The sequence below is a fragment of the Budorcas taxicolor genome, chromosome 7, assembly GCF_023091745.1.
Source record: "Budorcas taxicolor isolate Tak-1 chromosome 7, Takin1.1, whole genome shotgun sequence".
NCBI lineage: Eukaryota > Metazoa > Chordata > Mammalia > Artiodactyla > Bovidae > Budorcas > Budorcas taxicolor.
Genome location: NC_068916.1, coordinates 106,996,786 through 107,024,565, shown reverse-complemented (window position 1 = coordinate 107,024,565; position 27,780 = coordinate 106,996,786). Strand labels below are relative to the sequence as shown.

At 37.4% G+C, this 27,780-nt stretch overlaps 1 protein-coding gene across 1 annotated transcript in view; it reads right to left on the bottom strand.

Annotated features, from left to right (window-relative positions):
- FER (FER tyrosine kinase) overlaps nucleotides 1-27,780 on the bottom strand; it is a 459,494-nt gene that overhangs the window by 336,524 nt on the left and 95,190 nt on the right. Inside the window, exons 4-5 of the mRNA XM_052643475.1 lie at nucleotides 27,228-27,327; nucleotides 1,121-1,304 (exon numbers count right to left, since the gene is read on the bottom strand). Coding sequence (XP_052499435.1) covers nucleotides 1,121-1,304; nucleotides 27,228-27,327 — 284 coding nt within the window. The remainder of the gene's footprint in view (nucleotides 1-1,120; nucleotides 1,305-27,227; nucleotides 27,328-27,780) is intronic.

Genomic DNA, 27,780 nt, shown 5'->3' with positions numbered 1-27,780 from the left:
TTTAGTAAATGTCCTTGGGGCCTCACAGTTGAAAGTACTGGATGATATGAGTGTAAATGAGCCTCTCTAGACAATTCTTAAAAAGCAATACAGTAAGTTGTTATGATGTTAACACTCATCTTTAAGACAAATTGGGGGAAAAAAGGAAGAAGTCTCCTAATGTTATATGAATGAATGTGACAAAGCATTCAACTTTAGTTATATTATATTTTTAAATGCTAGATCTAAAAAAATTTACTAGACAGTAAAGGTAATACACTTGTGAAATTATTAAATGTCTCTAAAGTATGTTCTCATGACGGTAAAGACACTGTTATTTCATATGGGGAGTTTGAGAAAACATTGATTCAGAAAATGAAAGTAGGAAAGGAAATATAAATTTATAAGTCAGTAATATGTAATTTAAAGAAGACATAACTAATTAAATATTTTAAGTAGGCATCTCACTATTTTATGAATACCCTTAAACGCTGACATATTCAAGTTAAATAAAATCTCTTTATCCTTCATTGGAAAAATGGGGACTCACCAGCATTAATAATGAGATGAAGTCTACCAGAGGGCAGTGTACTGAATTGATATGTATGGTAAACATGTATGCATGTGAATTACTAACCAACACTGTTAGCCCCCTAAGGGCAAAAATTGTGCCCTATTCATCTCTACATCCCCAAGCACCAGTGTGCTTTGCATACAGACAATTTCAATAAACATTTGTTCACTGTAATCTCATACAACTAGAAACAGGCAAATAAATAAATAATTTCCTTTGGGCTTATCAGATGCTCAAGATTTAAACATTCAATGGTCTACAGATAGATATCCACTTTTTAATGCCTATCAAAATAATGATTTTTTTTTTCATTTAAATTTCCAGCTAACTGGAACAAAACAAAAGCATCCAAAAAGAAGAGTGAGTGAGCATCAAATGAAGGGATACCAGACAGGAAAATCAAGAAGGACCGAGGGAGAAAAGGTCTGAAACACCCTCTGAGCTAGTCCAGTGACACAGCTTACAAAACAAAGACAAACTTTATACAAAACTTTTAACTGGGAGGAAAAAGCAATGCTACAGTCACTTCAGGAAGGACTTTTACATCAAATGGGAAATGAAGCTTACAGTGCTTTAATCATTTCTTCTTGCATCTTCTGTAAGGAATCGAGAAGCAGAGGAAGCGTAGTGTCATAATACTGACTCTGATGAAGCTGTGCCCCTTTCAACGCCAGAACATACTGATTATGCAACACATGGAGTTTCATCGTGGCTTTATCATAACGTTCCTTAGCCTTTTCAGTTTCTTTCCCTGGGGAAAAAAAAGTTGAATGAAGTTAAGAGATCATTTTAAAAGTTCTATCTTCACTGTATGCAAACTGAGTTTCTCATATATTTTATGAATAATCAAAAGGCTACTGAGCACGTATTAATTTGTCAGTACTTTGTACAAAGGATGCTCTGAAGCAAGTGTACCCTGCAGGAGCTGTTTGATGAATAAAGGTCAATATACAATTTTTTTGAAAAACTGTACAGATATTTGCTCCTTCTCATCTTCAAGGAGCTTACACCAAATTGGAGTGACAGTACACATGAAACTGCATAGCCAAGAAAACTAGAAAGTTTGTAAATAATGTTAAATTTGAAGGTCTACTTTTGAGATGTCGATAAAGACCAGGGAAGTCAGAGGAGACTCTGTGGAGAAAACAGACCTTAAAAGATAAGGCAAGTCTGGAAAGGTATAAGAAAACAGGCGAGACAATAGTTCCTTCACCTCACTCTCTTTCTCCATTTATTCCTTCATTTCATTCAATAAAAATTATTAACTGCTCATCCCCAGGAACTGTGCTAGACATTGCGAATTCAGCAATTGGCAAAACAGAGTCTTTGACAACAGCCCATGGTCTGGTGGTTTGGAATATTGAGTGAAAACATGGAGAGAATAAGCAATGTTACATAGGCAAGCAAATAAATAGCTCAAAGATAGCAAGTTTTGAGGAAATGAAGGAAATAAGCTGTATAGCTAAGACAGTTTTAGGTTGTGAATGACTTGAAAATCAAGCAGAGAAATTTAGACTTGATACAGAAGAAGTCTAGAAGATGACAAAGTAATAAATTAAAAATTTCTGTGATTCCCCTACTAAAATCATTCAGAAAATATTTATAGGTTGACAACATAAATGAATGATGATATAAACAAATAAAATTTTTAAGCAAATCTTCAATTTTTTAAGCAAACAGAGCAAATATTTCTTGTCAATTATCTAGACTTCAAGTGTTTGCCCTCCACCCAAGGAGAGCTCACCAAATGAATCTTTCCCCCAAAATAAAACTTATGTTGAGAATTTTTGATGCCAGAGGCTTTTCTCTGCTTCCATTCTGTTTAGGCTCAGCACCCACTTGGATATTCCCTATAGACAGGAGTCTGAAAAGTATCTCCTGTTGAAGAAAGTCCCCAGCCCAGGGCCAAAAGCAGAGAACAACCCAGAGTTTTTGCAAAGAGAGGAGACATCAGACTTCCTCAGGCAGACCAACAGAATTGGAACAATTTTGTCTTTCTCCTCACTCTGCCAATTCTGAAGGAAAGGAGCCACATTCAGCTGGTGAAAAAGCAGACAAATCCTTCCAGCAAACTGGCATGTCTCTATTACCAAGAAATTCTAGTGTTTCCAAACACCAGAACCATCGCTGACTCCTCCAGGGAAGCTGCAGCTTGACTTCTCCCGTTACAGACATCAGCTTGTTTGTGTGCAAGAGGGTATTTTAATAATTATCCAAATTATTCACAAAATATTGCCCTGGATAACCTATTTCACTTTATAACATAAAGAACTCGTTGATGAGAAGATAATTTAATCACCAGAGTGTCTTTCCTAAGCCCTTTCACAGCTGACTGGAAAGAGGTCCTACTACTACAGCAGGAGTATAGGGGCAAATACATTAATTCAATTCTGATCTGAAGGGATCAGAAAAAGATAACACTAGCTATCAAAGAAGTAGGTTTTCTCACTTTTTGATTACAACACACAGGACAATATATTATATGCCATGAACTAGTAAATAATCATATAAATTATAAAATATATAACTGAAATAAGAAATTCATTTAAAAAATTCTTACCCTTATTAAGAAGGATGCTGTGATTTTTTTAAAAAAATTCTGTCATCTGAATTTTTAATTTTTAAAAATGTTCACTCAGAAACCAATATATTTTTGTCCTCTGTTAATATAAATTCCTAAAGTGATTGTAACTTACTCTGGATGACATGAAGGCTAATTTTTTAACTTAGCAATTAATAAGACACTTCAATAATAATAATCACAAATGATTTTAAACATTCTTAGGAACACATCTGCTTACATGTGCAGTTACTTTAATCATTTCTTCACCGAATACTCTGTATAAATAATTTGGCCATAAACATTGCTACTTAACATCATTCTTGCAGAAATACATTTCCCAAAAAGTCTCCAAAAGCCAGTACAATTGATACATCCATGATCAGTCCTGCAGCCTTCCTCTAAAATAACAACCCCCTTTTCTACCAACCCACACAACTCAGGCAGAGACTCCCATACGAAGCTGTCACCTGAGATCCAAACTGTATACCCAGCCAAACAGGAACAAGTCTTTCAGCTGGGCGCTAAGTCACATTAATGCCTGAACACCGGCTGCAGTGAAAGTCCATGAAAATTTGCTGCAGAAACTGGAGAGCAGTGCTTTCTAAGGTCCTTTTCTTACAGTTGGCTCTATTGGGGTTTGGTTTGGTTTCATCATTTTTAAGCTGGTTTATGGTGCTCTTGCTTGATATTCAACAAATTCTGACGACATGTCAAAATTTCACGTACAATTAGGCCGTTAAATCAACTCCAAGAAATAAAGACGCCTTCTAGAGTCCACATGGCCCTAATCAGAAAACAAGGCAGCACTGTTTGAGGACTGTACCCTAACTGCATTCTAACTGTATTCTAATTTGCCGATTTTTACCGTAAGCTTAAAATTATAACTAGCAAAGTCAATGAATTCCACATTTTTCCCCCTGCATAAAAAATATTGCTTTCTTTGTATAAACTCTATTATTCCCAATTAATTACTTAGATATTTTTAGTGTAACTTCAGGAGTAAAGCTTTCCACACAAACATTTTCATGGAGACATTTAAACTATTTAAACCACCCATCTGTCTTCCTATTTGCACAGATTTTTAAGCTGTACATGACCATCTGTCTTTCTAGCTGGTATAGAAATGACTCACGAAATATGTCACACTTGGCTCACTAACATTTTATTATGCAAAATAATATTAGAAAACTTCAGAACTTCCCAGCTAATTTTTTTTCTCTTTACCAGATATCCCTGGAGAAGAAAACGGCAACCCACTCCAGTACTCTTGCCTGGAAAATCCCATGGACAGAGGAGTCTGGTGGGCTACAGTCCATGGGGTCACAAAGAGTCAGACACAACTGAGTGACGTGGCGGTTTATCAGATACAGTGTATGACCAACAATCTGAAGAAGGCTAGGTAGCCAAAGTCTATAAACAGCTTACCAGTAGTCGTCTGCAAGTTTAGAAAACAATTAAAAGCCTCTGAAAACAGCCAAGGCAGAATCCATTATATTAAAATAATAATAATAATAATAATACATAGCATGAAAATTTCTTTTAAAATAGCTTTGGGTCTGAAACTGAAACAAATCAGGGGAATGTCTTGGTGCAGTCCACTGTCCTCCAGGCGCACAGACACTCGCGCACTTGGTCACACTTATGCGTGCACCCTGTACTTCCTCCCTTGGAGATATTAATAAAAAGTTTCAAAAACACCAAAAACATGCCATGATTTGAAAAGAGAGTCTAATGTACTTTTACTTGATTTGTTTAAAAAAATATTTAGGGTTCCAAAGAGACTATGTAAGTAAATTCAAGAAATAGTAATACGGTGTGAAAACCAGTTATAACTAAATTTTTTAAAATTCTATTCACTTAACAAAATATATTACAAAAACTATGCACCATGATCCCTGCTGCATAGCATTTTAGTTCAGAATATCTCAGATCAACATTATACTTTCCTAGCTTTTAAATAACCATACCTTAGCTTAAAATTAATGTGAACTACAAACAGTAAATAAATTCTAATGACAGACACAGAATCATACCTCTGGTGATGTATGCTTTTATTTTTTTTAACCACCAAGAAGCACTGAAGCAGGGCATGGAGTCATTCTATGTGTCAATTAACAGGGGAAAAAACATCCAATTTTTCCTCCTCCACATAACAAAATTCACAAAAGAGACTAAATTACAATTCTTTTTCCTCCACTTGTTGACAAATCCATTTAATGTTTGTAATAACAGAGTGTGTATACAACATGTCATGCCACAAACAATATCATGAAGCCAGCAAAACTCAATTATAGATGTTTGACATTTATAGGAGACAGGCTAGACTAGTCATTAAGTTAGTCTAGAAAGTCAAGTATTTTTTATTAAAAACCTCTGAAGCATTTACCATTTGTTAAATATTATGGTGAAAAGCCTCCGGGTAACAAATGAGAAGTGATTATTTTCCAAAAGTAAAGTGCCTGCAAGTAGTCTCTGCTTTGATGTGGATAAATAAACGTTTTATCACCTTACATTTTTCCTTTCTTTCAAAACATTCCTTCTCAACTACACAATACTTATTACTCTGAGTAAGAAGAACATGAACAAGAATTCATCTTAACTTACAAGTTACTTGGCCCAAATGTCTGCATGTGTTTTTTTCTCATGGAAGCTAAAGTAAGAACAAGTATGCTATGTGGGAACAATGAATAAGCTATCTATTCTACTCAGTGATGTTCTGACAATAACAAAGTTAAGAAGTCACTTTTCATCTCGGTTTCTCCTTCGATTAGCTGTACAATCCAAGCATGTCATTTAATATAAATTTCAGCTTCTAATTTTTAATCCTGGGAGTTAAATTGTCTGCCCCTACTCAATCCACTGGGTTGTGATGGAAATTAAGTGGCAGAAAACTGTCAGACACACAGTTAATAACAAATAAGACAGAATTTGGAGAGCGGAAAACAATCTTTTTGATTATATGTTCCTATAAAGTATTAAAAAATATAAGAGATGCATCCATACTAGTATAACAAGATTTTATGTATCAATCAAGAAATATTTATTGAAACACATTATAGGTTTTAGACTGTTCAAAGAACTAAAATAGTGATATTTTAAAATTCAATATAAAATACCTTTAAAAAGCAAGCTCCCTAGCTCTGTGCAATATCATTTCCTTGTACACAGTGACTGCTAGATTCAATTGACCCACAGTCTTTTAATAACTGACAAATTGAATGATATTTCATGGTCAAATCTATATTCCTAATAACAATGCGATGAATGGGGGGATTCTGAGTAGCTACAACAGGGGTAGCAGCATAATTCTGAACCACCCACATATTATCTAAGAATATAATAAAGAACAAAAAGAAAAACAAATGAAACCTGCACCCTCAGTATAACAGAGAATGTTCAAAGTTTAAATTTGCAGTTAGTAGAAAAATAAACATCAAATCTTTGAAAATGATCTTGCATCCTCCCACTGCAAGCCTTCATGGGCACCAAAGACTGTTCTGGCGGAAAAAAAAGGGAAATAAAAAGAAAAATGCACTGAAGAGAAAAGGGAGACATATAAGAGTTAGCAGTGTGCCTAAGATTCGTCTAAAACCACCATCAGAGTATGCAGATCTACCCTACATGTGAAAACACTGAAGAAGTGTAACGTCTAAACCACCATCAGAGTATGAGGGCTACCCTACATGTGAAAACACTGAAGAAGTGTAACATCTAAGCCACCATCAGAGTATCGAGGGCTACCCTACACGTGAAAACACTGAAGAAGTGTAACGTCTAAGCCACCATCAGAGTATCGAGGGCTACCCTACACGTGAAAACACTGAAGAAGTGTAACGTCTAAACCACCATCAGATATGCAGGTCTACCCTACACGTGAAAACACTGAAGAAGTGTAATGTCTAAACCACCATCAGATATGCAGGTCTACCCTACACGTGAAAATACTGAAGAATTGTAACGTCTAAACCACCATCAGAGTATGAGGGCTACCCTACACGTGAAAACACTGAAGAAGTGTAACATCTAAGCCACCATCAGAGTATCGAGGGCTACCCTACACGTGAAAACACTGAAGAAGTGTAACGTCTAAACCACCATCAGAGTATCGAGGTCTACCCTACACGTGAAAATACGGCAGAAGTGTAACGTCTAAACCACCATCAGAGTATCGAGGTCTACCCTACACGTGAAACCACTGAAGAAGTGTAACGTCTAAACCACCATCAGAGTATGAGGGCTACCCTACACGTGAAAACACTGAAGAAGTGTAACGTCTAAAACCACCATCAGAGTATGCAGGTCTACCCTACACATGAAAGTACTGAAAAAGTGTAACCGTTGATCACAGAACCGACCTCGAGAAAGGTACTTTAACATGCACGTGAAAGGCAAGGGAGGCAGTCTTAGAAAGGTGATTCTTCAGAGGGAGAAATGGTAAGATGAAAGAACTCTGAAAGGGAAAAAAGAAAAATCCTACAGAAAAGCAAATAAAAATACAAGGACGCATACTTCTGTCACAAAAATGAAAGGCATGAGATTGTACCCTACTCGGCAAGCTAAAAAGTTGGGTTGCCTCAATTTCACAGATGCAGGCAAAAGACACAAGGCTCTTGGGACAGAGACAAAGGAGAGTTTACTTCTCGGTTTGTTTATGAGCAGCTAGAATATCATCATTTGTGGGAAAACAAGACTATAAAGTCAAACAACAACCAACAAACTCACAGAAAATTTGTGTCCCACGTATAACAGAAAAGGGACTATTCACTATAATATATCTTCAAATTCTTTAAATTGTAGGGAAAAAAATCAAACTTCAATTTTAAAAAATGGGCAAAAGAATTCACTAAAAATTACTTTTAAATGGCCTTTAAAGATATGAAAAGATGTTCAACCTCACTCATAGTAGAAGAAAGGTAAATTAAAATTACCTACCAAATTAACAAACACTGTTCTGACAATGATGTGGAGAAACCAATACTCTTATACATAGTTGGTGGGAATGTAAATTGGTATAATTTTTATAGAAGGAAATCTGGCAATATCTAACAAAATTATACACACATTTATATTGTTACGCTACATTCACACTTCTAGAAGTTTACACTTAAGATATTGCTTCAAAAAAAAAGATATTGCTTCAACAATTAAAAAAAAACTTTATATACAAGTTTATTCATGGTAGTAGTGTAAATAATTGAAAAAAACTGAAACATGTCCATACATAAAAAAGTGCTTAAATAACTTATAATGAAGTGCTATGCAGCAGTTAAAAAGAATAACAAAATCTACAAACTAAAATACTGTGATCTTTCAGGACACAGTGTCAGGTGGAAAAACAAAATGAAAAAGCGTATCATAATATTATGATTTTTGTATAAGAAATAAAGAGAAATGAGGGAGATATTCCCTAAGAATATAGTTCTATACAGTTCTGACTTTTGGAACCATTAATGTCTAAACATGGAACAACAGACTGGTCCCAAATAGAAAAAGGAATACATCAAGGCTGTATATTGTCACTCTGCTTATTTAATTTATATGCAGAGTACATCATGAGAAACGCTGGGCTGGAAGAAACACAAGCTGGAATCAAGATTGCCAGGAGAAATGTCAATAACCTCAGATATGCAGATGACACCACCTGTATGGCAGAAAGTGAAGAAGAACTAAAGAGACTCTTGATGAAAGTGAAAGAGGAGAGTGAAAACGTTGGCTTAAAGCTCAACATTCAGAAAACGAAGATCATGGCATCTGGTCCCATCACTTCACGGGAAATGGATGGGAAAACAGTGGCTGACTGTTTTTTTTGGCTGCACAATCACTGCAGATGGTGACTGCAGCCATGAAATTTAAAAGACACTTACTCCTTCAAAGGAAAGTTATGACCAACCTTGATAGCATATTAAAAAGCAGAGACATTACTTTGCCAACAAAGGTCCGTCTAGTCAAGGCTACGGTTTTTCCTATGGTCATGTATGGATGTGAGAGTTGGACTGTGAAGAAGGCTGAGCGCTGAAGAATTGATGCTTTTGAACTGTGGTGTTGGAGAAGACTCTTGAGAGTCCCTTGGACTGCAAGGAGACCCAACCAGTCCATTCTGAAGGAGATCAGCCCTGGGATTTCTTTGGAGGGAATGATGCTGAAGCTGCAACTCCAATCCTTTGGCCACCTGATGCAAAGAACTGACTCATCTGAAAAGACCCTGAGGTTGGGAAAGATTGAAGGCAGGAGGAGAAGGAGACAACAAAGAATGAGATGGCTGGATGGCATCACTGCCTCAATGGACATGAGTTTGAGTTAACTCTGGGAGTTGGTGATGGACAGGGAAGCCTGGAGTGCTGCAGTCCATGGGGTTGCAAAGACTTGGACATGACTGAGCAACTGAACTGAACTGAACTGAATGTCTAACCATTAACAAAATATATAAAGTCAACTAGGGTAAGAGAGGAAATGCAACTTAAAATGGGATACAATAGAAGGAAAAGTGGTGCCAGAGAAGATTTTTGAGTCCCTTGGCCTGCAAGAAGATCAAACCAATCAATCCTAAAGGAAATCAACCCTGAGTATTCTTTGGAGGGACAGATCCTGAAGCTACAGCTCTAATACTTCAGCCACCTGATGTGAAGGGCCAACTCATTGGAAAAAGACCCTGATGCTGAGAAAGACTGAGAGCAGGGGGAGAAGGGGACGACAGAGGATGAGGTAGTTGGATAGCATCGCCGACTCGATGGACATGAGTCTGAGCAAGCTCCAGGAGTTTGTGCAGGACAGAGAAGCCTGGCGTGCTGCAGTCCACAGAGCTGCAAAGGGTCAGAATGACTGAGCAACTGGACAACAAGAAACAAGAACCAAACTGCTCTCCCCAGTTTGTAATGTAAACAGTGGGGAATAGAAAAATTAACCCGAGTAATTTGGCAAACAACATCTGGCCACACTGGAAGACAAAAGGAAAAAAGGGCTCTAAACAAGTACTGAACTGCAGTAAGTAGGTTTCTTTTTCTCAGAGGCATGAGTTGCAATTCTGAAATCACCTTTTAGGGCTGAACAGATAAGCAGACTGCAAATAGTAGTAGCCAGGTTTCTCACTGTCAAAGGAGGAGACTGCAAATGTGTAAACAGGGACAGACAGAGCGAGCTGTTTGGTGTTTGAGTAGCATTAGAAGTACCAATGTGAATACTTCAGTTGCAATACAGATAGAGCAACAGACACAGAAGTCGGCACAGATGTGCCTGCATGTTTGTGTGCACTCGCTCATTTCCTATCTCTGTCTACTGAGAACAAAGACATCCCAGTAGCAATGAGCACACCCAGGGACAAACATTGGTTTTTAACTATCATTTTCCACTAAGTGAAAGCTACAGATCCTTAGAGAAATGAAGCAAAACCCAGAATAGGAAAAGTATAAGATGAGCCAGAAAATAAGTGCTCAATAAATAACAGGAACATGTCAAAAAGACAGAGGAACCAGTTTTCAGCTTCCTTCTCATGTACAGAGAAGATGATAATGTTGCTAAAACATTAATATTTGTAAAATATGGCTGAAGTACATATGAGAATTCTTTGTATTAATCTTCCAAAACTTCTGTTGTTCTGAAATAATGTCAGAATTAAAAATAGAAAGTTGTAAAAACTCATTAAAGCTCAAAAGTATCTAAATGTTCATTATATCTAAAAATTCAGTTATTTACCCTAAAGATAAAAAGTCTCAATGACAGAAAAAAAAACTTGGTTTTAATATGTATGCTTCAAAGCAAGTATATTTACACAATAAGAAAAATTAATAAAGACAGCAGAAATAATTTTTTCATGATACTTTTGTTGGTAATTCTGCTGTTTAAAATAATCCCCCAGCACTGTGCCAAAGTGTTGCCTGGTGCTTTTATGCTCAAGAAGCCTGCGACATGCCTTATGGAGCAAATATGTGTCAGATAGCTCTGTTGAGTCATGAATTACAACACTGCTAGCTGTGAGTTTAATATCAATGAGTCAACAATATACATTAAAGAAGGTGTCTTTAAACAGAAGCACACAAAAAATAAAGTGGTGTATTGACCAACTGTCAAAAATGCTGTGACCCTGCTTGCTGCTGCTGCTGCCGCTAAGTCGCTTCAGTTGTGTCCAACTCTGTGCGACCCTATAGACGGCAGCCCACCAGGCTTTGCCGTCCCTGGGATTCTCCAGGCAAGAACACTGGAGTGGGCTGCCGTTCCTTCTCCAATGCGTGAAAGTGAAGTTGCCCAGTGGTGTCTGACTCTTTGTGACCATGGACTGCAGCCTACCAGGCTCCTCCGTCCACGGGATTTTCCAGGCAAGAGTGCTGGAGTGGGGTGCCATCACCTTCTCCGGTGACCCTGCTTAAAGGGATACAATTTCTTATGTTATCCTCACCCAGGGCAAAGATTCAGTAATCAGCTAATGCTAATTCAGTATTCACATTGATTTCATAGAATGTAACTACCACAAATAACAAGAATCAATGGTGTATATATACCCAGAATTTGACCACTTCTCATCACCTCTGCTGCTGCCAGCCAGGTCCAAGAAAGCATTGAGCCCTTGCCTGGATTATTCCAGTAGCCGAGAAGTAATAATACTTCCATCCCTCCCCAACCACTCATATTATTCTCAACAAAGCTAGAATTCTGCCGGGGTCCAGCCCCGGTGGATCCAGGGTGATTCGAAGGTGGGGACGGAGTCGGTGTCCTGGAAAAAACTTATTTAATTACAGATATAGAGGGAGATTAGAAACAGATAGTGTAGTAGGAGAATTAGTGGAGAAAAGAGGCTGAATAACTGGTTTACATGGAGTATCAATCACCACCTACGTAGGCCACAGGCGTCTTTCCATTCTCCCAAAGGAGAGAAGGCACTGAGGCCTCCCCGGTCCGATCTCAGAAACCCAGGCAGAATTAGCAGGCTTGGTGAGTACCCACATTTCAGATGGGAATTCAGCCAGGAAAACGGGGAGCGAGAAAGAAACGACATGGGGGAATCAGTCTTTCCAGAAACTGATCCGATTTCTTTATTTTTCAGGTTTGTTTATATACCTTTTTGTTATACATAGGGATGAATACAGAGTCACGCAGGGGTCAGCAGACCTGACCCTTGTCACAATCAGGTGCTTCATATAAAATTATACAAAGGTCTTATGAGTTTCATCATCTTTTAGCCATGAGATCTGCTGACATTTTATGGCCCTTTCTGATACTGGTCAGTTAACCAGAAAACTTATTTTTCCAGGGGTGATTTTTTTCTTAAATCAGGCCCCACCCTCCAAATAAAGTTGCATTCCTATAGGGTGAGGGTGTAGTGAGTTACAATCAAGAAAGGAATTTACTTAACCTAAGGTTTAACATGATTAATCTTAAAGGTTAATACTTATTTCTCCTATATGCTAGTTATATTCATTATAAGGACAGGAATATGGAGATTTAGCAGCAAGTATTGGCTCAACAAATGTAAACCCTTCACCAATGTTCCCCTTAAGATCTACTTTGTCTTAAGATAGTGATAAAGTTACATAGCATAGTGATTTATAGTGATTTATAACAAAGTACAGTGATCTATAACAAAAGAGAAGATTAACTCAAAAGTCTAGTATTGCTAACATCAAAAACTACTATATTTCCTTTTCTATATTTCAAATACATTGATTAATATATTCCCAGGTGCCTAAGGATATGGAGGCCTGATGGCAATCATTGACTCATCAATGAAAAAAGCCCTATGCTAATACTCCAAACTCTCTGTGCTGTTTATGGCTGAGAGGCTGTCACACAAGCTAGTCTGTCAGCAGAGAGGTTTGACCTGAGACATCCTTGTCACACCCAGGGCAGGGAATTAGCAGTAATTATTGGCAGGACAAATGAAAAAACCCTTCACCAGTATAATTCCTAATCAACCTACTAATGCTATACTAATAATCTTCTAACTGCTCAAAAGAGTCTGTATTTAGAAAGTTTTAAAACATCCCGTGCCTCTCACAGTTGGGAGGCTGTAAACAATCACATGCGGCCAGACGAGCCTGATCAGGCAGGCCAGAGAGCCTCCAGAGTTTGTAAGTTGAAACACTCTTGTCACGCCCAGGAATTTTTATTAACTGGAGCTGCAAGTTAACTCCTTCTCTGAGAGAAATGGTTATGGGGGAGAGCTCCCCGTAAGGTACTCTGGTTTTGGGATAGATGCTCGGGAACAGGGGGTTTCCTGAGACTTGATCATGCCTTTGCGTATGCCAAGCTTCCTTCCTCATGACCTTTGCCATGGGCGGAGTTCCTCACGCTGGCTCCCAACAGAATTCTACTCTTAAAACTTAAGTTCATGTCGTTCCTTTGCTCAAACCCTCCAAAGGCTTTCCACTTGCAAAGTGAGAGTGAAAGTCACTCAGTCGTGTCCGACTCTTTGTGACCCCATGGACTATACAGTCCATGGACTTCTCCAGGCCAGAGTACTGGAATGGGTAGCCTTTCCCTTCTCCAGGGGATCTTCCCAACCCAGGAATTGAACCAGGGTCTCCTGCATTGCAGGCAGATTCTTTACCAACTGAGCTACAGGGAAGCCCTAGCAAGACCCCACATAACCCGCGCGTCCCTTCCACTTACCATCGTTCTTCGTCTCCATTCTCATCTCGTGCCTCCACACCTTCCCTTCACCAGCCCCTCAGTTCCAGCCACACAGGCATCTGTGCCACCCCTCAAAGGCGCCAGACATGATCCCGTCTCAGGACTTCACTTCCACTTTCCCTCTCTCTGGAGCACAGATAACCACATGTTCACTCCCTCACTTTTCACCCTTCATTTAAATGTCTTCCTTTGTGACACCTGACTTGATCATCCTCTGCATCCTATCTACCTACCAGGTTTTCCCCATCACACCTTTTATCACCTGACACACTATATGTTTCACTAATCAGCTGGCTTCTGCTCTGAAACGCAAGCTCCAAGAGGCAGGGATTTCCTGTGCTCCGTTATCTACAATATCATTTATACAGATGACAGTGCCTGGTATATAACAAGAAAATGCACAAACTGAGATAGTTCTTATTTTTTTTAAGTGAACTTAAATAATTTTTTTAAATTAAAAGTTAGAGGAAGATTACAATTTTACCTTCTGCATCTGTTTATATCATCTTTCTAGTAATCAAGTCCAAAACTAATATTGTTAAGGAGCTCACCTACAAAATATAGAGGAAAATCAGCAAAAGAATATAACTTCTGTTAATCTTGTTGTATATGAAACTTAGCTTTATTTACTTAATAAAACTAAGCAAAGTAGGGACAAATCAAATTATTGTTCTTACATATTATTTTTAGGAAGTTATCTGCAGAATATAAACGAATCATGTAGCATATCCTATCCCACATAATATTTCAGCATCTGATGCAAATATTATAAATGTCATTCCAATTTATACAGCTTTAACCCAATGTAAATTAGATTAATAATTAAGAGTATCATTATTCCTTATGACTTTGTAAAAGTCCTATCATATTAAGTTCCATACACTGAAAAGTATTCATGCCGTAAGTTAGCTGCTGATATATATAAATAAGTAGATCCAAAAAAAGAGAAAAACCTCCCACTTTCAGCTCATTTCAATAGACCAATAACCAACAAACATAGCCTGAACTCTATTTTGGTCTTTAGTAAATTCTGTATTCAAAACACATTTCTTCCATATGTTGAACTGAGAGGTAGGTAATTTGAATTTCAGAGTATTTTCCTAGGGGACCTCCATACATCATTCATACATGATTCTGAATTTTTTAAATCCCCAATATTTAGGGGTTATCAAATAAGAAAGCCAGTTGCCATTCTTAGTGGACTCAAGGAAATCAACTAAAAGAGCTTTTCCTAAGTTTCATTCATTTTTAAGATTTAGATTTATTTAAACACAAATTCAACCATCTGTCTCAAGTCTGGGCTCATTTCAAACTGGTTTTCATAATTAAAGTACTCCAAAGAGACAACTCAATGGATCTAATCACTTTTAATTGGCTATAATAAATCACAGAACCATTCATAACGCATGAAGAAGCAATTTAAGAAAATCTACTTTCCCATTACTGAAAATTTTACTTTTGAATGAGACTTACAACTAATCCCCCACAGCTCAAGCAGTAGACACGCTGGCACTCTGTCTGCTCTGGGTGAGTGAGGGCTGGTAGATAATCAGGCGTTTTACCAGTCCTTTCGTTTTCCTCTCTGTTTCTCATACAGAAGAAAAGAATTTGAAAAAGAGTTTGTTTCCTCTCTCTTGTTACAAAAGCTGATAAAGAAGGTTCCTCACAAGCTTCTCTAGACTGACTGGTATGGGCATGTATAGTGTGGAAGAGTTCATCCTGTCTTTCCTGAGTATGATATGCACAAAGCAGACACAGTGAGACTCCCCCCATGTAAGAGAAGCCCCACAAATGTTTTTGTGGGTATTCTGAGGCTTAGTAAATATAAAACCATTAGTGTAATTCTAGGTATCAGAATACACAGCTGTGAAGCAGTTGTTTTGAATATCTTTTCCGATATTTCAGTATATCTTCGAGCAAACTATAAAACTCCAAAGGAAAATCATATTTAATTTCACTTAATTCAACACTATATAGCATTCCTTATATTTTATAAAATTAGCATGCATTTACTCCTTAGAAGTATTTTTTAACTTTGAAAAAGGTACTAACATGGTGTACAAACAAGGCTGTGCATGGAAGTATGCGGATAAAGATGACGCATACTTTCTACAATATAGACAAGATGATGGCGAAACAAACAAACAAAATCTGGGAATGAATAAACTCAGACAACTTTACCAACAAATGAGAAGGAAGGATAAAGCCCACTAAGACTCAAAAATTTAGGTGAATGTGTCAAGTGGATATACGGAAGGTTGAAGAAAAGACCCAAATCATAATTATTCAGGCACATCTATAATACCTGAGATGAAAAACACAGTGCATGAAGTTAAAAGCAGGTTGGACACTGCAGAAGACAAGATCAGTAGAACTGTAGACGTAACCATACAAACTAACCAGCAGGAAGCAGAAACAGAACAGGACAAAGGGGGAAAGTGAACAGACCATCAGAAGGCTGTAAGAAAGGCAAATAGCATGGTGCGCACATCCTGGGGTCCTCAAAGGAAACGAGAGGGAGAGACGCAGACAGAAAATATGTGTGAAGAAATAACGGCTGAAAGTGCCCCAAACTCGGCAAAAATTATAAACTTCCAGATATAAGAAGCTCAGAACCCATAAACACAAAAAAATTACATAAAGGAGTATCAGAATAAAATTCCTCAAAATCACTAATAAATAGAAGGAGATCCTAAAAGCTGCCAAAGAAATACAAACCATGTACAGCCACAAAGAAAATGATTAGAACAGACTTCTCCTTCAGAGCACCAAAGGGCAACATCTTTAAAGACCTAACAAGAAAAAAAAAAAAAAAACTGCCAAGAAAAATTCTATACCCAGCAAAATATATTTCCAAAAAAAAAGGTGAAATAAAATCTTTTTTAGACGTACAAAAGCTGAATTTACCACTTGTAGACTTTGTTGTTGTTCAGTTGCTAAGTAGTATCTGACTCTCTGCAAGCCTATGAACTGCAGCACGCCAGGCTTTTCTGTCCTTCACTTTCTCCCAGAGTCTGGCTCAGCTCATGTTCACGGAGTCGGTGATGCCATCCAACCACCTTATCCTCTCTCGTCCCCTCCTCCTTCTGTCCTCAATCTTTCCCAACAACAAGGTCTCTTCCAGTGAGTTGGCACTTTGCATCAGGTGGCCAAAGTAGCAAAGTTTCAGCTTCACTATCAGTCCTTCCAATGAATATTCACTGTTGATTTCCTTTAGAATGGACTGGTTTGATCTTCTTGCTGTCCAAGGGACTCTCAAGAGTCTTCTCCAACACCACAGTTCAAAAGGATCACTTCTTTGGTGCTCAGCTTGCTTTATGGTCCAGCGCTCACATCCATACATGACTACTGGAAAAACCATAGCTTTGACTATATGGATCTTTGTTGGCAAAGTGATGTCTCTGCTTTTTAATACATTGTCTAGGTTGGTCATAGTTTTTCTGCCAAGACGGAAGTGTCATAATTTCATAAGATCCGTACCTTTGCCAACAAAGATCCATATAGTCAAAGCTATGGTTTTTCCAGTAGTCATGTATGGATGTGAGCGCTGGACCATAAAGCAAGCTGAGCACCAAAGAAGTGATCCTTTTGAACTGTGGTGTTGGAGAAGACTCTTGAGAGTCCCTTGGACAGCAAGAAGATCAAACCATAATTTCAAGGCTTTAGTCACCATCCACAGTGATTTTGGAGCCTGAGAAAATAAAATCTGCTACCGTTTCTAGTTTTTCCCCATCTATTTGCCACAGAGTGATGGGACTGGTTGCCAAGATCTTCAGTTTTTGAATGTTGAGTTCTAAGCCAGCTTTGTCACTTTTCTCTTTCACCTTCATCAAGAAGCTCTTTAGTTACTCTTTGCTTTCTGCCAATATAGTGGCATCATCTGCATATCTGAGGTTGACAGTTCTCCCAGCAATCCTGATTCAAACCGTGCTTCATCCAACCCGGCATTTCACATGCTGTACTCTGTATAGAAGTTAAATGGGCAAGGTGACAATATACAGCCTCGACATACTCTTTTCCCAATTTGGAACCAGTCAACTGTTCTATAACCAGTCAACCAGTTCTAACTGTTGCTTCTTGACCCACATACAGGTTTCTCAAGAGACAGGGAAGATGGTCTGGTACTCCCATCTTTTTAAGAATCTTCCACAGTTTGTCGTGATCCACACGGTCAAAAGCTTTAGTGTAGTCAATCAAGCAGATGTTTTTCTGGAATTCCCTTGCTTTCTCTATGATCCAATGAATGTTTGCAATTTGATCTCAGCTTGTACATCTGGAAGTTCTCAGTTCACATACTACTGAAGCCTAGCTTGAAGGATTTTGAGCATTACCTTGCTAGCACGTGAAAAGAGCGCAGTTTGTGATAGTTTGAATATTCTTTGGTATTGTCTTTCTTGGAAACTGTAATGAAAACTGACCTTTTCCAATCCTGTGGCCACTGCTGAGTTTTCCAAATTTGATGACATGTTGAGTACAGCACTTTAACAGCATCATCATTTAGGATTTGAAATAGCTCAGCTGGAATTTTATCACCTCCACTAGCTTTGTTGGTAGTAATGCTTCTTAAGGCCCATTTGACTTCACGTTCTAGGATGTCTGGCTCTAGGTGAGTGACCACACCATCGTGGTTGCCTCAGTCAGTAAGACCTTTTTTGTATAGTTCTGCATAGTCTTGCTACCTCCTCTTAATCTCTCCAGCTTCTGTTAGGTCCTTGCTGTTTCTGTCCTTTCTTGTGTCCATCTTTGCATGAACTGTTCCCTTGGTATATCCAATTTTTCTGAAGAGCTCTCTAGTCTTTCCCATTCTACTGTTTTCCTCTACTTCTTTGCAAAGTTCATTTAAGAAAGCCTTCTTATCTCTCCTTGCTATTCTCTGGAACTCAGCATTCAGTTGGGTATAATCAATTGATTATACATTCTTTGCAGCCTAAGATGGAGAAGCTCTATACAGTCAGCAAAAACAAGGCCAGGAGCTGACTGTGGCCCAGATCATGAACTTCTTATTGCCAAATTCAGGCTAAATTCAAGTAGAGAAAACGACTAGCCCATTCAGGCATGACCTGGGTCAAATCTCTTATGATTATAGAGTGGAGGTGATGAATAGATTTAAGGGTTTAGATCCAGTAGACAGACTGTCTGGCAAACTATGGACAGACATTCGTAACATTGCAGAGGGGGCAGCAACCAAAACTATCCCAAAGAAAACAAAATGCATGAAGGCAAACTGGTTTATCTGAGAAGGCTTTACAAATAGCTGAGAAAAGAAGAGAAGTAAAAGGCAAGGGAGTAAGAGAAAGATATACTCTACTGAATGCAGAGTTCCAGAGAAAAGCAAGGAGAGAAAAGAAGGCCTTCTTAAAGGAACAAGTAAAATGATACCAGATGGAATAAAGAATTCTATGAAAGACGGCTACATGGAAAAATATATAAGATGCTTTAATATAATTTTAAAGATATCTGACTAAATAAAAACAAAAATATTAACAATATATTATAAAGTTAAAAACATACACAAAAGTAAAATATATCACAACAATAGCACAAATACAGGAACCATACCAGTTTCAGGATTCCTTGTTATACACAAGGAGATACACTGTCACTTGAAGGTATACTATGGTAAAATAAACATAAAATACCAAAACAGTTATAGCTAATAAAACAAAGGAGATATGACAACAAAGAGAATCTTAAGAAATTTTTTCAATTAATTCAAAAGAAGGAAGAAAAAAGGAAAAGTACAATAAAGAACAATGGAACAAGGGAGAAACAATTGCAAGATGACAAATTTAAACCTGACACTGTCAAAATCAATCACATTATAGTCTAACTATCCCACCAAATAAAAGGTAGAGATTATCAAGATAAAATAGCAAGACCTCATTATATGCTGCTTATCAGCAGTGCACTTCAACTATAAAGACTAAAAAATGTTGAAGTGAAAGGATTAAAAAAATACCATGTAAACATTAATCAAAATATCTAATATTAACATCAGAACAGATAACACAGTAAAGAATAATACCAAGGATAATAAAGGTCATTTCCCATGAGAGAAAGGTCAGATCATTAGGAGGAAACAGCAATCATGACTACTTTTCACACTCAATAGCAAGCTTCAAAATACATTACAGCAAAAACCTGACGAAACTACAAGAAGAGACAAACACAATCACACTGAGAGATTCCAATTGCGCTCTCTCAACAATCCAGAGAGCAAGTAAACAGAATATCAGTGAGAACACAGCTTTTAACAATACTATCAACCAACTGGCCCACACCAACAACACAGACCAGTGCAACCAACAACAGCAGAACATAGTCTTATAAAGTGCACATGAAGCACTCACCAAGGTAACCCAACTATGGACCTTATACATTCATAAGTGTAAAAGGAATAAAATCATAAAAAAATTTCAGAACAAGTGAAATTAAATTATAAATCAAAAATAGAGACTTTTTTAAATGTCAAAACTTTAGGAAACTTAATACATTTCTAAATAACCTGTGGATCAAAGAGGAAAAAAAACAAAAGGAAATACTTCAAGTACTTTGAACTAAAGAAAATGATGGCATAATACATACAAATTTATGGAATGTTGCTAAAACAGTACTTCGGGAAATTCATAGCATTAAATGCCTATGTTAGAAAAGAAGACAGTTCTCAAATCAATGAGCTTTGTTTCCACATTTTAAAAAAAAACTTGGACAAACTGGTGTAAACAAAGCCTAAAGCAAGCATAAGGAAGAAAAGAAACAAAGATCAGAGTATAAATCAATTAAAAAGAAAGCAGAAAAACAGAAACAAAAGGAAGCCTAAAGCCGACCTGTGAGAAGATTAATGAAGCCAATAAACCTCTAGCCAGGATGATTAGGTAAAAAAGAGAAGACACAAAGTGTCAATAACAGAACTGAGAAAGAAAATATCACAGCAGATTCTGTAAAAGGGTGAAAAGGGAAGTATTCTAAACAACTTAGGACCAATAGACTTAACAAACGAACAATTCCTTGAAAGACACAACCTACTAAAACTCAAAGAAAAAGATAAACAAATAGCTGGTCTCACCTAAAGATACTGAATTTATAGTTTAAAAATTTTAGCTATAAAGAAAAAAATAAAGCAAGCAGACCCACATGGCTTCACAAGTGAATTCTACCAATATTTAAGAAATATTATGAATTGAACACAAGGATCTCTAGAAAATTGAAGAGGGGGAAAATCAAGCAGAGGATAAGAGTTAAAATTATACCAAAATGAGACTAGCTATTAAAAGAAACAAAGACAAATATGAAAATTCATAAAAACTTAGCCAATCATATCAAATAACATCAAAAATAATAATACATCATAGCCAAGAGAAGTTTATCCCCCAGATGTGAGGTTGGTATAATATTTGAAAAATGTGAAAATCAATCAAAACAACTCACTGTATCAAACTAAAATAAGAAGAAATACACATCTCCACAGACACAGAAAAATCATTTGATAAAATCTAACTTCCATTACTAAGCAGGAATAAAAATGAACTTATTCAAGCCAAGAGAATGAAAAGTCTTTGAGAAACTATAGTTAACTTCATCCTTATGATGAAAGTCTTCCCCGCTAAGATCAGCAGCAAGGCAAACATGCTTGCTCTTTCTTCTTCTGTTCAACACTATATTGGAGATTCCAGCTAGGGAAGTTAGGCAAGGAAAAAGAAAAAAAAAAAAAAAAAAAACCGTCTAGATTGAAAAGGAAAACTGTCTTTATTTACTGCTAATATGATCCTGTGGGAGTCCTCCTGAGTAGTTACTGACTCTCTAAAAGGAAGATGTGACCACCTGAAAATATCATTATGTAGTTAACTGGCTCTACTCCAATATAAAAAACGAGTTCAAAATATTAAAAAAGATTAATATTACAAAATATTTTAAAAAGAGAGGATACTACAGCAAATTTTTCCACTTAACAATCATTATGTCAGAACCTTAGTTTGGATACAAGCTATATGGACTCACAAAACTGTTTTATGGCAAACCTAACCATGTATTTAATCAACTGAAAGCATTCAGAATAATATGCAATAGGAAAGGAAAACCTGTGTATTTTGCAATCAAGAACTTACTATTCCATGCAATCAAGAAACATTCTAAATTTTTAACTTCAGTTCAATAGCTAAATTTAGTTTGGTTGTTCTCACAGACTACTGTCCAAATTAGCACAAGTTAATTTCAGTTCAGTTGCTCAGTCCTGTACAACTCTTTGAGACCTCATGAATTGCAGCACACCAGGCCTCCCTGTCCATCACCAAATACCAGAGTTTACTCAAACTCATGTCCATCGTGTCAGTGATACCATCCAGCCATCTTATCCTCTGTTGTCCCCTTCTCCTCCTGCCTCCAATCCCTCCCAGCACCAGGGTCTTTTCCAACGAGTAACTCTTCACATGAGGTGGACAAAGTATTGGAGCCTCAGCCTCAGCATCAGTCCCTCCAATGAACACCCAGGATTGATCTCCTTTAGGATGGACTAGTTGGAACTCCTTGTAGTCCAAGGGACTCTCAAGAGTCTTCTCCAACACCACAGTTCAAAAGCATCAATTCTTCAGCACTCAACTTTCTTCACAGTCCAGCTCTCACATCCATACATGACCACTGGAAAAACCATAGCCTTGACTAGATGGACCTTTGTTGGCAAAGTAATGTCTCTGCTTTTCAATATGCTATCTAAGTTGGTCATAACTTTCCTTCCAAGGAGTGTCATTTAATTTCATGGCTGCAGTCACCATCTGCAGTGATTTTGGAGCCCAGAACAATAAAGTCTGACACTGTTTCCCCATCTATTTCCCATGAAGTGATGGGACCGGAGGCCATGATCGTCGTTTTCTGAATGTTGAGCTTTAAGCCAACTTTTTCACTCTCCTCTTTCACTTTCATCAAGAGGCTTTTTAGTCCCTCTTCACTTTCTGCCATAAGGGTGGTGTCACCTGCATATCTGAGGTGATTGATATTTCTCCCGGCAATCTTGATTCCAGCTTGTGCTTCTTCCAGCCCAGCGTTTCTCATGATGTACTCTGCATAGAAGTTAAATAAGCAGGGTGACAACATACGGCCTTGACCTACTCCTTTTCCTATTTGGAACACAGTCTGTTGTTCCATGTCCAGTTCGAACTGTTGCTTCCTGACCTGCATATAGGTTTCTCAAGAGGCAGGTCAGGTGGTCTGGTATTCCCATCTCTTTCAGAATTTTCCACAGTTGATTGTGATCCACACAGTCAAAGGCTTTGGCATAGTCAATAAAGCAGAAATAAATGTTTTTCTGGAACTCTCTTGCTCTTTCGATGACTGAGCAGATGTTGGCAATTTGACTTCTGGTTCCTCTCCCTTTTCTAAAACCCAGCTTGAATATCTGGAAGTTCATAGTTCATGTATTGCTGAAGTCTAGCTTGGAGAATTTTGCGCATTACTTTACTAGCATGTGAGAGGAGTGCAATTGTGCGGTAGTTTGAGCATTCTTTGGCATTGCCTTTCTTTGGGATTGGAATGAAAACTGACCTTTTCCAGTCCTGTAGCCACTGTTGAGTTTTCCAAATTTGCTGGCATATCGAGTGCAGCACTTTCACAGCATCATCTTTCAGGATTTGAAACAGTTCAACTGGAATTCCATCACCTCCACTAGCTTTGTTCGTAGTGATGCTTTCTAAGGCCCACTTGACTTCACATTCCAGGATGTCTGGCTCTAGGTGAGTGATCACACCATAGTGATTATCTGGGTCATGAAGATCTTTTTTGTACAGTTCTTCTGTGCATTCTTGCCACCTTTTCTTAATATCTTCTGCTTCTGTTAGGTCCATACCATTTCTGTCCTGATTGAGCCCATCTTTGCATGAAATGTTCCCTTGGTAGCTCTAATTTTCTTGAAGCGATCTCTAGTCTTTCCCCTCTGTTGTTTTCCTCTATTTCTTTGCATTGATCACTGGGGAAGGCTTTCATATCTCTCCTTGCTATTCTTTGGAACTCTGCATTCAGATGCTTATATCTTTTCTTTTCTCCTTTGCTTTTCGCTTCTCTTCTTTTCACAGCTATTTGTAAGGCCTCCCCAGACAGCCATTTTGCTTTTTTGCATTTCTTTTCCATGGGGATGGCCCTGATCCTTGTTTCCTGTACAATGTCACGAACCTCCTTCCATAGTTCATCAGGTACTCTATCTATCAGATCTAGTCAGATCAAGTTAATTTAAAACAAATATTTGTTCCCGCAACATGGAAGAGAACAAAATGAGTTTGATATTTAGGATATATTGCAAAAGAAACAAAAAATTTAACTAAAATGAAAGTGAAACTCGCTCAGTCGTGTCCGACTCTTTACAACTCCATGGCCAGAATGGTGGAATTCTCAAGGTCAGAATACTGGAGTGGATAGCTCTCCCGTCTCCAGGGGATCTTCCCAACCCAGGGATCAAACCCAGGTCTCCCACACTGCAGGCAGATTCTTTACCAACTGAGCTATCAGGGAAGCCCAACATAAATGATGCTCTAGTAATATTACAAATGAAGCTATACCTTACATTTGATAACATAAATCAGTGTTTCTTTGATATAAATTCTAACATTGAAAACCTAAAGTATTTTGTGTAATTCATACAGCAGGGTCAGGAGTCTGGAATGTCAATATGAACCCAGGCTGCTTATCGATCTATACTGTGGCTGAACCTCCAGTTGCAGTCACTGAACCTGGATTCTAAGCCACTTCTCCATCAGATCCAGAATTTGACTCTGACTCACTACAGCAACTACTGCCAGATGCTATACCCTCCAGAGCCGTGTCTTCTCAGGGTGGATCTCATGTGCTGGACTGAGTTTTCAAACAGCTTTCCCAAGACCTCCCGATTTCTAAAGTAAGGACTCTAAACGCCAGAGCCATGGTTTGGCTCTCCACCGCCAGTGCCCCAGCAGCTCCTAGAGCCCGTTCCAGAAATGGCCTGGTGGGGCCTCCCCAGATAAGCTACAGTTCTGACATAAAACCTGTAAATGCTGCAAGAATCTGCCCACACGTCATGCTTATCAAGAGTAAACAACCTCACACACACATAAACAACCCCTATTTCCATGATAAATGTAGCAGCAGTTTGAAAACCAGGTTTTCAAAAGTAGTTTTATACTTTTTCATATAAACATGAGTATAAAGATAGCTATGATTATAAAAGGGAAATTTACATATGTCTCATGCATTTACACAGTTACATAAGAACTTACTTTAAAAGTACATCCTCTACACATTATAAATTGATTTAATGACAGCAATCAAATTCTTGAAAACAGAAACACACTAACACCTTTAGAAAGGAAATATATTAATAAATAAGCTCACGTATTTTAACAGGAGACTCAGTCAAATAATACACTTCTTAAGATCAATTAAAGCTATGGTCTTCAGATTTTCTAGTTTCCTTCTTATTACTAACACAGCAATAAATGGTGTTTTATCTCTACCAAAAGTAATAAAGACCAATTATTACCTGTGAATAGTCTTTGATAATATAAACATTAAGTACAAGAACTATTTAAAATTTATGATACCAGAATTAGATTTCATGTTTTAAACAAAAATAAACTATCACTAAAAGTAGATATCACAGACTTGGGAGTAATAATGTATTTCTTTTCCTAATTAATCATTCTCCAGCAGATATTGACCTACTGTGAGTACTTCACACAGATGGATTACAATATAAATGAATTAAGTCATCACTTGCTCTGAGTGAATTCAAATATGGATATTTATACTACAGGAAATTTCAGAATGCTAGCCAAGCATTAGGTAATGAACTTTATAAAACTTACTCTTTGACAGACTGAGTAGTAATGCTCAAGGTACAAAGCTGTTTTTAAATTACTCTTGATGGCTTAGCAAAGGCTAAATTTTGAAACAGGAGAAGACTTGAAGTTCCCAGGTTAGAACATCAACTAGCAATGGGTAAGTTCCTTGAATGTCTGAATCTCAACTTAAAGATAGCAAATAATAATCAGTAAATATTTCTTGATTATATAAAGCACTCTTTAAAACAAATAAGGAATAATACTTAGGTATATGAAATCTGAAAACTATGAAATAATCATACAACATTGGAACTTACATCCAAGACTGACTCTAAAGTCTGACTGATTTTTCCACTATTGCACTTTTCTTCTTTTCTGCACTTAAATAACTTACATAACTTAACTACAAACGCATTTTAAAAGATAAATTTGCGTTAAAAAGAGATCAGGGTCTCAAAATGTTGGTTGAGGTGCAAGAAAAAGTAAGTAAAAACAAGCAAACTGTGAATATTAATTCAGCTTCCCTAAAAAAGCAGCAGAAACCCTGCAAGAAACAGAAACAGGAAAAGCAATGTGGGAGGGGTAGAGACAGGGTGAGAGAGAGACGCCAAGGAAACGCTTTAGGGAGTCCTGGGCTCTGGGAGCGCCAGGGAAGAAGGGAGGGAGGCAGGGGAGGGGCGGGGAGGGAGGAGAGCAGGAAGGCCAGAAAGGGCAGCCGGAGGAGGCGGGCGAGGGAGGCAGAAAGGCCGCGACGGAGGACGGAGGACGGCGAGCGGAGAGCGGGGAGCGGGGAGCGGGAACACGGCTTCGAAACCCCCTACTGGGACTAACAGGAACACCGCATTCTCACTGCGCAAAACATATCCAAACACGGGAGCTGCTTATCTCATTTACCTCAACGACACAACGGAAGAATATACAAGCAGAGGACAAAGAGAGAATGCAGTAATAAAAGAGGAAGATAAGTTAAATGATAACACTTTTTCAGAGCTGCTTGTTGTTTAGCAGCTCGTTGCGCGTGACTGGAGCACACAAGGACGGTGGCCCCCAGGCTCCTCTGTCCATAGAATCATCCAGGCAAGAATGCGGGAGTCAGTTCCCATTTCCATCCCCGAAAGAGCAGCTACTAATGTTTATATATAACCAGGGAAAAAAGCTTTTATAATTAAAAAAATCTAAATATGACGACTATTTAATCACATTTACAACTATAACCAGAAATCTCTGTTAAAAACATAATGTTTCTCTTTCCATTTATTTCCAAAGTGTATTATGAAAATTTTATGACAATAAAATTGAGCTATAAAAGCAAAACTAAGCTATAAAATGACTTGTGATTTTAATGGTACTTAAATACAGGTAAAAAGAGGATCAATAAAGGCATCTAAACAAATATGACTTTATTTTTCTTATTTAATATTAATTCAATAAGTAAATCTGAAAGCTGAGGGAAATTTTTAAACATTCTTTGCTCCCTATCACAAGTACTACATAATTCTATTTAGTATGAACTACTCAAAAAGTTTCCACCTCAAAAAGAAAAAATTATTCAGTTTGATAATTTGTTTATTTAGGCTTATTTTAATATACCTATATATTAATCGGTCTAAGCGGATTCATTCCACCACTTATAAAGATAACTTTCAAATGATAAAAGTCACTACAATAAACATTATTCCTAATTGTGCCATACCTTTAGCTACAGCTTCTTTATATTTCTCTTTTGCGGAATTCATTTCTTTTATTAATTGTCTATAGCTGGTTTTTAATTTCTCTAATTCTGTCTTTGTAACCTGTCAAAAAAAAGAAATGCAAAAAGATTTTTAAAAGCTTAAATTTACATCTGTCAAGAACTTAAATTTCAAAGCATTAACTGATGCATCTTTTACTGCTTATGAGTCAGAAGTGCTCTTTAACATATAATTATAAACAATAAACTAAAATTAGCTTAGAAATTGGTGATAAATTCAAAGCATATGAAAAAAAGAAAACCATTTCTTAAAAAGAAGAGCAAATCATAAACTAGTGCTGTCATTATCTAAAATTTAAAGGGCAATAATTTATTTCTATGTACAGAAATATTTTCTTTAATAAAAAAACTAATTTAAAATTCTTATTTTAATCATACAGAATAACTCCGAGTTGTCATAATTCATCAGTTGTAATATGAATTTTTTTTACACTGTAACGTCTCTAAAAAGATGCATCCAGTTAATGTTGACCAGGCAGCGTTCATGACAGTGGTC